This window comes from Gymnoscopelus braueri (assembly GCF_963280865.1).
Source record: "Gymnoscopelus braueri genome assembly, chromosome: 19".
Classification (NCBI taxonomy): Eukaryota; Metazoa; Chordata; class Actinopteri; order Myctophiformes; family Myctophidae; genus Gymnoscopelus; species Gymnoscopelus braueri.
The window spans coordinates 23,171,952-23,186,342 of NC_137621.1; the positions used below are offsets into that span (position 1 = coordinate 23,171,952).

The following is a 14,391-nucleotide window of genomic DNA, read 5'->3' on the forward strand; positions in this document are numbered from 1 at the left end:
AATGATATATGACTTTAGGAAGTAAAGACGTCGTCATGTCCGCTGAAACCCTGCTATAATAAGGGCCAACCCCGCGTGCATCGTTCTTTGAGCACATCATGGCGATCCAGCGCAATAAGGTGGGTAACTGGACTTGCAGCTAGAGCTAGACTGTCTCCCTTTGGTGGCTAAACTAAGGACTATTATCATAATAATTACTTGCTTATCGCAGTTTTGCTTGACGCGACTTGCAAGAATTCTTAAGACATGGATTATGTGTGTTGGACAGCTAGTATTAACTGAGTAGAACCAACACTAGCTAGTAGAACTTAGCTGGCTAACGTTAGCCTCAGGCCCAGTGTGGATTTAATGTATACCTACCATGTGCACAGACTGTACGTGTACACTGACTTTAATTTATCTTAAGCTGAGTACATTTGTTACTCAGACATTGCATTTGGGTCAGTTGACTATTGGCATGTCTTACTTTGCAGCACGTGGTGAAAGGTGTCTTGTTTCGTGCATAATGGTGTCGGGTTGGGCTAAAGATAGCTCTGGTCCATAGCGTTATAGAGAACTCCTAATGCTACGGGCTAGAGCTAGGTTAAAGATATGTTTTGTCCATGTGCAGTCAAACCTCAGAACAAAACGAATGCTAATAATATGCAATGTGGACATAATAGACTTGACAAGTGCACCAGCACCTATTGTTATTTAAAGAACGTTCTGATGCTCTGTGCACCATTATGCTGGTAAACGCTGTGCTGGAAACCATGCCCATCAATGAGTGGTTATGTCTGTCATTATTCTGACTAATGTGACCTTATTCCATGTAGGTTCTGCTGCTTGATGGCAGAAGGCATCTACTTGGGCGTCTTGCTCCTGGGACTAATCGGGTACTGCTGGGTACGTGAAGGTTTGATTCAAGTACCTGTCTAAGAGGATGAACACCAATCCCTGCTGAGAACCGTACCACTTCAGAGCTCCTATAGTAACCTCTTCTAGAGGACTAACTGTCAGAGGTGAGCTTGTAGATGACGCATGAATCTTCCCGTCACGCATGTCCTGTGACTGTAACACCTGACTATTTCCTTTAAACACATTTGCTGATCTCTAGAATTGTCTGCTGTATTGTCTGTCAATGATTACACTACTCGCTTTGGTTGAGTTTAACGACCATGAAAAAAACTCATGCACTACCATCTGAGACTGACTGTCACCAATAAGTGTCAATGTTGTCCTTGTCTATCGACATTTAAAGCCATGTTATTTATTATGTTTCTTCCCTCCCTATAGGCCACAAGATGGTAGTGGTGTAAATGTGAGGCATCTCTAAACTTCTACCCTAATAAACGTCAGTATTTATTTTATTAATACATTCAAATATTGTAGGCTGCATCCTACATTCAAATAATGTAGGAAGCATCCTGTTTGACCTGCTTATTGACTAATTTGAGTTAACCATGAGAATACTTAACATGCACTGCCATTTGAGGCATAAGCGTTGCATTCTTAACAAATGCCAATGTTTTCTTGACTTGATATTTAATGTAAGGTGGTATGAGCCTTATAACATTTATCATAACGCACCCGAATGGGTGTCATGATCATGCCAATGTCTATTGCTTGACTATGATGAGTATCCCGAAACTGATCATCTATTGATGAGACACTATCGGATCTGACTACTGAGTTGAGTCATAGACACAATCTTGACCATACATTTTCAAAATAAGCTTCACAACATTTATAATTTGGGATCTGTGTAATTGGATGTTTTTTCTTGTGACAGTTCTAATGTTTCCTTTCTTTGCCTTCAAACAGGTATGCTCCCTCACAGAATGAATCGAGGAATGGTTGAACTGGACGGACTGAAGGTGTTCCATGGTGTTGCCCCACTGTATGACAAGGTGACTTAATCTTCCAACCGAGAATAACCCAAAGGGTATTAAACGGGAACATATTTAACACTGGTGTCTGTGATGTGACTTTTTAACCTTACCATGCCTTGTTTGAGTCTTGACTCTGAAACGATACACTTGTCTGAGACATGCCATTTACTCTTAAGTGCGTCTGCTGTTGGCTACTGTACCTAATATTGATGTCTTTTACAGAGGAAAGAAACCTCATCCCAGCTGCATTGTGCACCTGAAGCCCATTTGCAAAGTACTGGATAACAAGGTGGGCAACTGACTTGCAGCTAGACGGTCTCTCTTTCGTGGCTGAACTGAAAATGATTATAATAAATACTTGGTTATCGCAGTTTTGCTCTAGAATTGTCTGTCAATGATTACACTACTCGCCTTGATTGAGTTTAACGACCATGAAAAAAAACATGCACTACCATCTGAGACTGACTGTCACCAGTAAGTGTCAATGTTGTTCTTGTCTATTGAAATTTTAAGACCTGTTTTTTCCCTCACTATAGGCCACAAGGTGGTAGTGGTGAGATGTGAGGGCGTTTACATCTCTGGAAACTTCTACCGCAATAAACGTCAGTATTATTAATGCATTCAAATACTATAGGATGCATCCTACATTCAAATCATGTAGGAAGCATCCTGTTTGACCTGCTTACTGAGAAATTTGAGTTGACCACGAGACTACTTTACATGCACTACCATCTGAGGCATAAGCGTTGCATTCTTAACAAATGCCAACGTTTGTCTTGGATATTTAAAATAAGGTGGTTTGAGCCTTTATAACATTTATCGTAGCGCACCCAAATGGGTGTCATGATCATGCCGATTGTCTATTGCTTTACAATGATGAGTACCCCGAAACTGATCTATTGATGAGACACTATCGGATCTGACTACTGAGTTGAGTCATAGACACAATCTTGACCATACATTTTCAAAATAAGCTTCACAACATTTATAATGTTGGATCTGTGTAATTGGATGATTTTCTTTCTTGTGACAGAGTTCTAATGTTTCCTTTCTTTGCCTTCAAACAGGTATGCTCCCTCACAAAATGAATCGAGGAATGGCTGCACTGGATGGACTGAAGGTGTTCCATGGTGTTCCCCCTCTGTATGACAAGGTGACTTAATCTTCCAACCGAGAATAACCCAAAGGGTATTAAACGGTAACATATTTAACACTGGTGTCTGTGATGTGACTTTTTAACCTTACCATGCCTTGTTTGAGTCTTGACTCTGAAACGATACACTTGTCTGAGACATGCCATTTACTCTTAAGTGTGTCTGCTGTTGGCTACTGTACCTAATATTGATGTCTTTTACAGAGGAAAGACACCTCATCCCAGCTGCATTGTGCACCTGAAGCCCACTTGCAAAGTACTGGATAACAAGGTGGGCAACTGACTTGCAGCTAGACGGTCTCTCTTTCGTGGCTGAACTGAAAATGATTATAATAAATACTTGGTTATCGCAGTTTTGCTCTAGAATTGTCTGTCAATGATTACACTATTCGCCTTGGTTGAGTTTAACGACCATGAAAAAAAACATGCACTACCATCTGAGACTTGACTGTCACCAGTAAGTGACAATGTTGTTCTTGTCTATCGAAATTTTAAGACCTGTTTGTTCCCTCCCTATAGGCCACAAGGTGGTAGTGGTGTGAGATGTGAGGGCATTAACATCTCTGCAAACTTCTACCGCAATAAACGTCAGTATTATTAATGCATTCAAATACTGTAGGATGCATCCTACATTCAAATCATGTAGGAAGCATCCTGTTTGACCTGCTTACTGAGAAATTTGAGTTGACCATGAGACTACTTTACATGCACTACCATCTGAGGCATAAAGGTCCTTACACACCGGGGCGAATTCTTCATGCGAATAAATACGTTATTTTTTAAAACCTTATAAGTCAATGCTGGGCGTCCACATCAGTCTCGCGAAGCGGAAAAGCGTCTTTTAATTATTCGGAACGAGTCCGAATTTTGCGTATATTCGCATATTCGCCGGTGTGTAAGGACCTTAAGCGTTGCATTCTTAACAAATGCCAACGTTTGTCTTGGATATTTAAAATAAGGTGGTATGAGCCTTTATAACATTTATCGTAGCGCACCCAAATGGGTGTCATGATCATGCCGATTGTCTATTGCTTTACAATGATGAGTATCCCGAAACTGATCATCTATTGATGAGACTCTATCGGATCTGACTACTGAGTTGAGTCATAGACACAATCTTGACCATACATTTTCAAAATAAGCTTCACAACATTTATAATGTTGGATCTGTGTAATTGGATGATTTTTTTCTTGTGACAGAGTTCTAATGTTTCCTTTCTTTGCCTTCAAACAGGTATGCTCCCTCACAAAATGAATCGAGGAATGGCTGCACTGGATGGACTGAAGGTGTTCCATGGTGTTCCCACACTGTATGACAAGGTGACTTAATCTTCCAACCGAGAATAACCCAAAGGGTATTAAACGGAAACATATTTAACACTGGTGTCTGTGATGTGACTTTTTAACCTTACCATGCCTTGTTTGAGTCTTGACTCTGAAACGATACACTTGTCTGAGACATGCCATTTACTCTAAGTGTTGTCTGCTGTTGGCTACTGTACCTAATATTGATGTATTTTACAGAGGAAAGAAACCTCATCCATCTGCATTGTGCACCTGAAGCCCACTTGCAAAGTACTGGATAACAAGGTGGGCAACTGACTTGCAGCTAGACAATCTCGCTTCCGTGGCTGAACTGAAAATGATTATAATAAATACTTTGTTATCGCAGTTTTGCTCTAGAATTGTCTGTCAATGATTACACTACTCGACTGGCTTGAGTTTAACGACCATGAGAAAAACTCATGGACTACCATCTGAGACTGACTGTCATCAATAAGTGTAAATGTTTCTTGTCCATCGTATTTTTAAGAGACTTTTTGTTTCTTCCCTCCCTATAGGCCTCAAGGTGGTAGTGGTGAGATGTGAGGGCATTAACATCTCTGGAAACTTCTACCGCAATAAACGTTAGTATTATTAATACATTCAAATACTGTAGGATGCATCCTACATTCAAATCATGTAGGAAGCATCCCGTTTGACCTGCTTAATGAGAAATTTGAGTTGACCATGAGACTACTTTACATGCACTACCATCTGAGGCATAAGCGTTGCATTCTTAACTAATGCCAACGTTTGTCTTGGATATTTAAAATAAGGTGGTATGAGCCTTAATAACATTTATCGTAGCGCACCCGAATGGGTGTCATGATCATGCCGATTGTCTATTGCTTTACAATGATGAGTATCCCGAAACTGATCATCTTTTGATGAGACTCTATCGGATCTGACTACTGAGTTGAGTCATAGACACAATCTTGACCATACATTTTCAAAATAAGCTTCACAACATTTATAATGTTGGATCAGTGGATTTTTTTTCTTGTGACAGTTCTAATGTTTGATTTCTTTGCCTTCAAACAGGTATGCTCCCTCACAAAATGAATCGAGGAATGGCTGCACTGGATGGCCTGAAGGTGTTCCATGGTGTTCCCACACTGTATGACAAGGTGACTTAATCTTCCAACAGAGAATAACCCAAAGGGTATTAAAATGAGATAAAAAAATAACAGTATTGGCCATGCTCAATGATGTAATGATGTCAATATAATCTGTCAATCCCCTGAATGACTGTGCTGACAGCATCCTATTATCTGAACATCATGAGCTGACCTGGACATTAAAATAGTTCACTGTTTTGTTGAGTAACACAGGGTTAAGTGGTTATTAATCAGACTAATCTATTTAGCGGACTATAAAAAAAATCTACTTTTTGTCTATATACATACAGAATGTACAAGAAGAAAAAAACAGCTCTAGTAACTTACTCTATATAAGCAAGATTAAGTTGGTTCTAATGTTTTGTTCCTGTATATTTTTGATTGATTGCCCAGTCATACCGCACACTGACAAATTAGTTCCTTTAAACCTATTTTATTGGTGCAAGAAGCTAAATTTGAATTAGGTGAAATCATCGTTATACTTTACCTGACCCCTGGTGGAATGAATGTGCAAATGCGTAACCCTTCAACATGTATTTTTCTAGGTCGAGGAAAGTGCCCTTAATATCGGGAAGTTCAACGGCATGGTGAGCCTGGCAGCCTTCTTCCCTTCAAGTCTGCCCAAGCCGCTCTAGAAAACATCAACGCCATTTCTGAAGGTACGTTTTCCTTCAGTGAGCAGCCAGCCAGACATGCTCAATGATGTAATGATGTCAATATAATCTGTCAATCCCCTGAATGACTGTGCTGACAACATCCTATATCTCTGAACATCATGAGTTTACTTGCTTACATGGAGTAGGTTTTTATTTGCCTTACCACCACTAATTATACTTATTATATTGCTATTGTCCTCTCTTCCATGCAGGTGTGGTTCATGCTGACCTGAAGTTGTTCCTGGAGACCAACCTGCCAAAGGCTGGTAAGAAGAAAGCCATGCTGGGTGTCTCAGATGCAGCGCTTCAGGAAGAGTTGGGTCTGTCCATCCAGACTGGTGGGGTAGTGTTGGAGATCCTTAGAGGTGAGGATAAGGCTTTTGACAAGGCCATTGGCATTTTAAGAAGCTGGTCCATTTTCAATCAACTCTTAACCTTATTTAGTAGGAAAAAAAATCCTTATAAGCTTCATGCAGGCGATTACAGTATGAAGGCAAAGTCTTGAATATATTAATCCAAGACTTAATTTGTCAGTTGGGTTATTGACTTTTAGGCCATTATTTAAAGTCATGATAAAATGGTTCTTGAATAAGTGTTATTGACAAAATTTGCACGGCCATGGTTCCACAAAGATGTTAAGCAGACGTTGGCAATTTCTTTTGGTTAACATTTTGATGACATGGGAGAAAATGTAAACTAATAATGGGCCACTAACTGGAAGGTAGAATGTTTCAGTACACTTTATGGCTGAAGCGGTAAATGGACAATGTATTAATGTTGGTAACAATGTTATCTGAAGGATTGTGACCGGCTACATGCTGGTAGTGATTTTAAATGGCCTGGGCTGTTGTGATGTTATCATTTGACCCTGACTCCTCCTGATGGTTCATACTGAAAGTCTGAACAGCCAGCGTGAACACACTGGTCCCTGGCTTTGTATCACGTGACGCTTAACTACATTTTGTGGTGGTCTTCACCTCCTCAGGAGTGCGTCTGCACTTCCACTCCCTCGTGAAGGGGCTGACCGGCGAGGCTGCCTCCAAGGCCCAGTTGGGTCTGGGCCACAGCTACTCGAGAGCCAAGTTCAACGTCAACCGAGCTGACAACATGATCATCCAATCCATCGCTCTGTTAGACCAGCTGGATAAGGACATCAATACCTTTGCCATGCGTGTCCGGTAAGGGGCTGGGCTTCCATCGGACCAATGGGTCAAACTCAATATTCTAGTCAGTCTGAACTCTGAAGGGGTATACAGTTGTAGAGCATAAAAAGTTGAACTGGTATTTAAAGTGACATTTCACTTTGTTTGGGGTCACTAAATAAAATTAGTATCAGCACTTTTTGTATTAAAAAATTGCCAGTGGAAGCAGACTGGCCCTCAAGCAACCTCCCAGGGCTTGCCACAAACGGCACACCCTAGAGTGCTGGCTGTATCAAAAAGGGAAAGACATCATTCTCTGCCCCTACACATCTGCTTTGCCAGCTGTTGGCTTGCAGGGCTGCACTATTGGGACAGGCATCTGTTAAGAGTCTTAAAGACTTTTGGTCATGGTTGAGCAGCCATGATATAAAATGTTAAACTGTTAAGATCATGTTAAAAACCATGTGAAGCCCCTTTTTAAGACCATCATGGACTGATGAGCGTCCTTGGTGTCTAACACAGGGGGGTAGATTAAGCTCTCTCATAAACCTGTGGTGCTGGCACAAATCCACACTGCGGATCCTGTCGGGAGTGACAACCCACACTTTTTAGCGAGCTGCATGTCACAGACTGTTTTCAGTGTTAATTAAACGGGAACATATTTAATACTAGTGTCTGTGATGTGACTTTTTAACCTTACCATGCCTTGTTTGAGTCTTGACTCTGAAACGATACACTTGTCTGAGACATGATTACATTTACCCTTAAGTGTGTCTGCTGTTGGCTACTGTACCTAATATTGATGTATTTTACAGAGGAAAGAAACCTCATCCCATCTGCATTGTGCACCTGAAGCCCACTTGCAAAGTACTGGATAACAAGGTGGGCAACTGACTTGCAGCTAGACAATCTCGCTTCCGTGGCTGAACTGAAAATGATTATAATAAATACTTGGTTATCGAAGTTTTGCTCTAGAATTGTCTGTCAATGATTACACTACTCGCCTTGGTTGAGTTTAACGACCATGAAAAAAAACATGCACTACCATCTGAGACTGACTGTCACCAGTAAGTGTCAATGTTGTTTTTGTCTATCGAAATTTTAAGACCCGTTTGTTCCCTCCCTATAGGCCACAAGGTGGTAGTGGTGAGATGTGAGGGCATTAACATCTCTGCAAACTTCTACCGCAATAAACGTCAGTATTATTAATGCATTCAAATACTGTAGGATGCATCCTACATTCAAATCGTGTAGGAAGCATCCTGTTTGACCTGCTTACTGAGAAATTTGAGTTGACCATGAGACTACTTTACCAGCACTACCATCTGAGGCATAAAGGTCCTTACACACCGGGGCGAATTCTTCATGCGAATAAATACGTTATTTTTTTAAACCTTATAAAGTCAATGCTGGGCGTCCACATCAGTCTCGCGAAGCGGAAAAGCGTCTTTTAATTATTCGGAACGAGTCCGAATTTTGCGTATATTCGCATATTCGCCGGTGTGTAAGGACCTTAAGCGTTGCATTCTTAACAAATGCCAACGTTTGTCTTGGATATTTAAAATAAGGTGGTATGAGCCTTTATAACATTTATCGTAGCGCACCCAAATGGGTGTCATGATCATGCCGATTGTCTATTGCTTTACAATGATGAGTATCCCGAAACTGATCATCTATTGATGAGACTCTATCGGATCTGACTACTGAGTTGAGTCATAGACACAATCTTGACCATACATTTTCAAAATAAGCTTCACAACATTTATAATGTTGGATCTGTGTAATTGGATGATTTTTTTCTTGTGACAGTTCTAATGTTTCCTTTCTTTGCCTTCAAACAGGTATGCTCCCTCACAAAATGAATCGAGGAATGGCTGCACTGGATGGACTGAAGGTGTTCCATGGTGTTCCCACACTGTATGACAAGGTGACTTAATCTTCCAACCGAGAATAACCCAAAGGGTATTAAACGGAAACATATTTAACACTGGTGTCTGTGATGTGACTTTTTAACCTTACCATGCCTTGTTTGAGTCTTGACTCTGAAACGATACACTTGTCTGAGACATGCCATTTACTTAAGTGTTGTCTGCTGTTGGCTACTGTACCTAATATTGATGTATTTTACAGAGGAAAGAAACCTCATCCATCTGCATTGTGCACCTGAAGCCCACTTGCAAAGTACTGGATAACAAGGTGGGCAACTGACTTGCAGCTAGACAATCTCGCTTCCGTGGCTGAACTGAAAATGATTATAATAAATACTTTGTTATCGCAGTTTTGCTCTAGAATTGTCTGTCAATGATTACACTACTCGACTGGCTTGAGTTTAACGACCATGAGAACTCATGGACTACCATCTGAGACTGACTGTCATCAATAAGTGTAAATGTTTCTTGTCCATCGTATTTTTAAGAGACTTTGTTTCTTCCCTCCCTATAGGCCTCAAGGTGGTGGTGGTGAGAGATGTGAGGGCATTAACATCTCTGGAAACTTCTACCGCAATAAACGTCAGTATTATCAATGCATTAAAATACTATAGGATGCATCCCGTTGGACCTTCTTACTCATACATTTTACCACGAGAATACTTAACATGCACTACAATCTGAGGCATAAGGGTTGCATTCTTAGCCAATTTTGTCTTGACCCACTATCATTCATGTGTAAGGATGACATTTATCTTAACGCACCCAAATGGGTGTCATGATCATGCCGATTGTCTATTGCTTGACAATGATGAGTATCCCGAAACTGATCATCTATTGATGAGACTCTATCGGATCTGACTACTGAGTTGAGTCATAGACACAATCTTGACCATACATTTTCAAAATAAGCTTCACAACATTTATAATGTTGGATCTGTGTAATTGGATGATTTTTTTCTTGTGACAGTTCTAATGTTTCCTTTCTTTGCCTTCAAACAGGTATGCTCCCTCACAAAATGAATCGAGGAATGGCTGCACTGGATGGACTGAAGGTGTTCCATGGTGTTCCCACACTGTATGACAAGGTGACTTAATCTTCCAACCGAGAATAACCCAAAGGGTATTAAACGGAAACATATTTAACACTGGTGTCTGTGATGTGACTTTTTAACCTTACCATGCCTTGTTTGAGTCTTGACTCTGAAACGATACACTTGTCTGAGACATGCCATTTACTTAAGTGTTGTCTGCTGTTGGCTACTGTACCTAATATTGATGTATTTTACAGAGGAAAGAAACCTCATCCATCTGCATTGTGCACCTGAAGCCCACTTGCAAAGTACTGGATAACAAGGTGGGCAACTGACTTGCAGCTAGACAATCTCGCTTCCGTGGCTGAACTGAAAATGATTATAATAAATACTTTGTTATCGCAGTTTTGCTCTAGAATTGTCTGTCAATGATTACACTACTCGACTGGCTTGAGTTTAACGACCATGAGAAAACTCATGGACTACCATCTGAGACTGACTGTCATCAATAAGTGTAAATGTTTCTTGTCCATCGTATTTTTAAGAGACTTTTTGTTTCTTCCCTCCCTATAGGCCTCAAGGTGGTGGTGGGAGATGTGAGGGCATTAACATCTCTGGAAACTTCTACCGCAATAAACGTCAGTATTATCAATGCATTAAAATACTATAGGATGCATCCCGTTGGACCTTCTTACTCATACATTTTACCACGAGAATACTTAACATGCACTACAATCTGAGGCATAAGGGTTGCATTCTTAGCCAATTTTGTCTTGACCCACTATCATTCATGTGTAAGGATGACATTTATCTTAACGCACCCAAATGGGTGTCATGATCATGCCGATTGTCTATTGCTTGACAATGATGAGTATCCCGAAACTGATCATCTATTGATGAGACTCTTATCGGATCTGACTACTGAGTTGAGTCATAGACACAATCTTGGCCATACATTTTCATAATTTTTCAACAACATTTATGCTGTTGGATTCCCCCCCCCTTTGTGACGAGAGTTCTAATGTTGATATCCTTAACACCACAGTGTTAATGATGTGACTTTTTAACCATGCCTTGTTTGAGTCTTGACTTTGAAACAATACACTTGTCTGAGACATGCCATTTGCTCAAGTGTGTCTGCTGTTGGCTACTGTACCTAATGTTGATGTCTTTTACAGAAGAAACATTGTCCCAGCTGCATTGTGCACCTGAAGCCCACTTGCAAGGTGAGCCTACTGGAACGCTCAAGTTCAGGCGGGTATTGATTACCCACAATTGCCAAAATGCAGCTTTACTTCCTGTGTCACATGTTGAGTGACGATTTGTATACCAAGTGACTGAATATCACACTGGAGCCAGAAAAGTTCTGAAACAAATCCTTTCACTTACATGTGGTACTTGACTGCATGTTTTTAGGTGTGCAAATCTTCAGATCCCAGCGCCCATAATTTGAGATGCTTATTTTGGATTGGTGTAGATGGTTTTATGTAAAAGCTGAGATCATTTGGCCTAATGCACCTAACCAAATGGGGTACATATGGCTTTGATGATGTGGGCTTGTTCTTACTGGGGTGAAAAAGCAACATGTTGGCGGTTTACTGCTCCCCCAAAAAGTGACTGCATTGATGAGCTCAACCCTGTGGTATGCATCAAACTGTCGGTGTGTATAGATGCATGCACACATAACATATCCCCCCTTTTTCCCTTCAATTTAGTCAATCCGGGTATGCTGACAGGCTGCACTGGACAGACTGAAGATGTTTATGGTGTCCCCCCTCCATACAACAAGGTGACTTTAATTTTCCAATCAGGAAGGACCAAGGGTGTTCTATTTAAACCTGTGCTGTCTGTGATGTAACTTTTTTATCCTTACCATGCCTTGTTTGAGTCTTGACTCTGAAACCATACACTTGTCTGAGACATGCTATTTACACTCCAGTGTATATGCTGTTGGTTCCTGTATCTAATGTTGACCTCTTTCACAAGGAAATGCATGGTCGTCCCAGCTGCCTTCAAGATTGTTCCCCTGCTGCCTGACCCAACGTCTGAGCTGTCTAGTCCCATGTGGCACTAGTCCTTTCCTCCTTTCCTGGAAGGCCTTGGTTCACTGTCCACCAGGACTGATGGGCCCTGAAGGACGAAGTTGCAACTGTGGCCTCCCCGCAAGGGCTGCCAGAGGCCACTCCTGGCCCTGTGATGACACTTTCATAATTATAGTTTCTTTACTTACAATGCCTTCTAAATCAGTAGTTCTCAAATGTTTCGTAATAAAAATTATTCAACATTTTTCAAAAAAATGGCAGAAGTACAAGCTCACAGCACAAAGTAACACTTTTAATAGCCAACACAAAGATGACCGATGCTTTCCTGGCTTTAATGGGTTAAGAAATCGCAACGCGACAGCCTCCCAAAGGGGGGCCGATATGCGTGGGTTGTAGCCCTGTCACCATACACTGTAATGTATTTCTATCATGAAATGGATAATAAAAGCTTTTAACTCATTCACCAGGAAGTGCCTTTTTTCCCTTTGTATATATTTAAGATGTGGTTTCCAACTATAAAACGTCAGCATCATACAGTGTACACTAAAACTTTCTGTGCTTTTCTCACCTAATTGGTTAGATTAAATTCCAAGTTCCAATTGCAGATTGAATTTACGGATTTCAAATCTACATCTTGCAAATTGACCATTGCATAATTATGCTTTACTGAATGGTTTGGAGTGACTACATTTTTACAGATGGCTTTTCTGGGCTAGAGAAATACTTCAGCAGTCTGAATAAAAATTGCATGAGTACTTTTTTATTAACTTCATTATGACTACATGTCAAGCTGTACATGTGTAATTTTCATAAATGGCATGCCGTTGAGTTTTTTTTTTGCTCTTGGTACCTGTTTTTGAGCCCGTTTTTGAGCCCAAGTTGACGAGAATCAATATTTTCTTTGGTTAGCGTGGAGCCCAGCAATGTGAATAAACACCCTCAAATCACAGCAGTGTTATGTAATTGTCATCAATATACAGATGGAGCCATGGGGAAGAAAAATTCTGAGATTGTGTTTCCCTCTTAGACCACTACTGTAAATGTAGGCCTACCTCATTTGGTCACTTATGATTCCATTTGTATTACATGCTTTAACTTAATCCATGTTTTCTTTTCTCTTTTGTACTACGTATATGCATTTTATATTCCTTCCTTTGTCCGTCTCATCTCTCATTCCCCCCCCCCCCCCACTGTTAATCCTGATTTTTCATCATAAGGATGAAATGAGCAATTACTCGCCATGCTGAAGCAGCACCACCAGGAGGAAATTGACCACCACAAGGAGATTGAACATCTGCAGCGTGAGATTGACCGCCATAAGGGAAAGATCAGGAAACTGAAGCACAAAAACTGAGAAGATAGCAGCAATCCCAGAGTCTTAGTGATTCAACTACTACTGAATAATGTTGATGCATTCACTGCCTATACTAGCCAGGCCCACTGTTGATATGTGGTTGATTAATATACTGTAAATGCATGAAGGTTAATAAAGCAAGTACTACGTGTTATAAAAATGGATGTTGCCACATGGCCTGCATGGTCAGACATTGGCCTAAGGAGTTCTGGAACTACAGATATACCTTTTCGTGTAAGACAGCGCACACTTTAAAGGCCACAATTAAGATTCTCTGAATTGTTCAGTACTGCACCATCAACAATACAATATCAAAGTTGATATTACTATATAAATATAGGCATAAGCTTAAATACAATGTTTACAACAAAACAACAAACATACAATATAAGAGGCAGAGCCACTTTCTTAAACACCTTGAACAGAGATTTCACAAATACAACTGTAAATACATGACATAAATGAGGCTCAATCACAAAAGTAAATACATGTGTAAAATAAAAAAGTATAATCATGTATTAGAACTAGTCACACTGCAGTGCATTTTACTTATTCACACACTACACGAAAACAGCACATTTCATATACAAAGCATATATATATATAAATATATATATATATATCCAAAATAGAAGTGATTAAATAGAAAAACGGCAACTGTGATCATAAAAACCCCTCTCTGTCTATCCAGAGGGTGGCGTTGTAGCACCATGTTATGCTCTATGACATAATCGAGGAAGTAATCGTTGTCGTCACGTCCTTTAAACCCC

The 14,391-nt window shown here is 40.4% G+C and overlaps 1 protein-coding gene across 1 annotated transcript; it reads left to right on the forward strand.

The window, feature by feature from the left end:
* The first annotated feature begins 97 nt into the window (after nt 1-97).
* Nucleotides 98-10,863, forward strand: LOC308075145 (nucleolar protein 56-like). Its single transcript, XM_080414796.1, has 24 exons — nt 98-119; nt 816-1,001; nt 1,276-1,333; nt 1,804-1,889; nt 2,094-2,160; nt 2,408-2,473; nt 2,939-3,024; nt 3,229-3,295; nt 3,544-3,611; nt 4,259-4,344; nt 4,549-4,614; nt 4,866-4,931; nt 5,389-5,474; nt 6,011-6,124; nt 6,334-6,486; nt 7,107-7,299; nt 8,079-8,145; nt 8,393-8,458; nt 9,105-9,190; nt 9,394-9,459; nt 9,706-9,773; nt 10,194-10,279; nt 10,483-10,548; nt 10,799-10,863. Exons 15-18 carry the CDS (start codon nt 6,402-6,404, stop codon nt 8,405-8,407), a joined length of 360 nt encoding a protein of 119 aa, XP_080270922.1. The 5' UTR covers nt 98-119; nt 816-1,001; nt 1,276-1,333; nt 1,804-1,889; nt 2,094-2,160; nt 2,408-2,473; nt 2,939-3,024; nt 3,229-3,295; nt 3,544-3,611; nt 4,259-4,344; nt 4,549-4,614; nt 4,866-4,931; nt 5,389-5,474; nt 6,011-6,124; nt 6,334-6,401; the 3' UTR covers nt 8,408-8,458; nt 9,105-9,190; nt 9,394-9,459; nt 9,706-9,773; nt 10,194-10,279; nt 10,483-10,548; nt 10,799-10,863.
* The last annotated feature ends 3,528 nt before the right edge of the window (nt 10,864-14,391 follow it).

Coding starts and splice junctions, on each gene's coding strand:
- LOC308075145 (XM_080414796.1), top strand. CDS start 6,402: ATGCTGGGTGTCTCAGATGCAGCGCTTCAGGAAGAGTTGGGTCTGTCC. Junction 6,487..7,106: donor AGTGTTGGAGATCCTTAGAG/GTGAGGATAAGG, acceptor TCACCTCCTCAG/GAGTGCGTCTGCACTTCCAC. Junction 7,300..8,078: donor ACCTTTGCCATGCGTGTCCG/GTAAGGGGCTGG, acceptor TGTATTTTACAG/AGGAAAGAAACCTCATCCCA.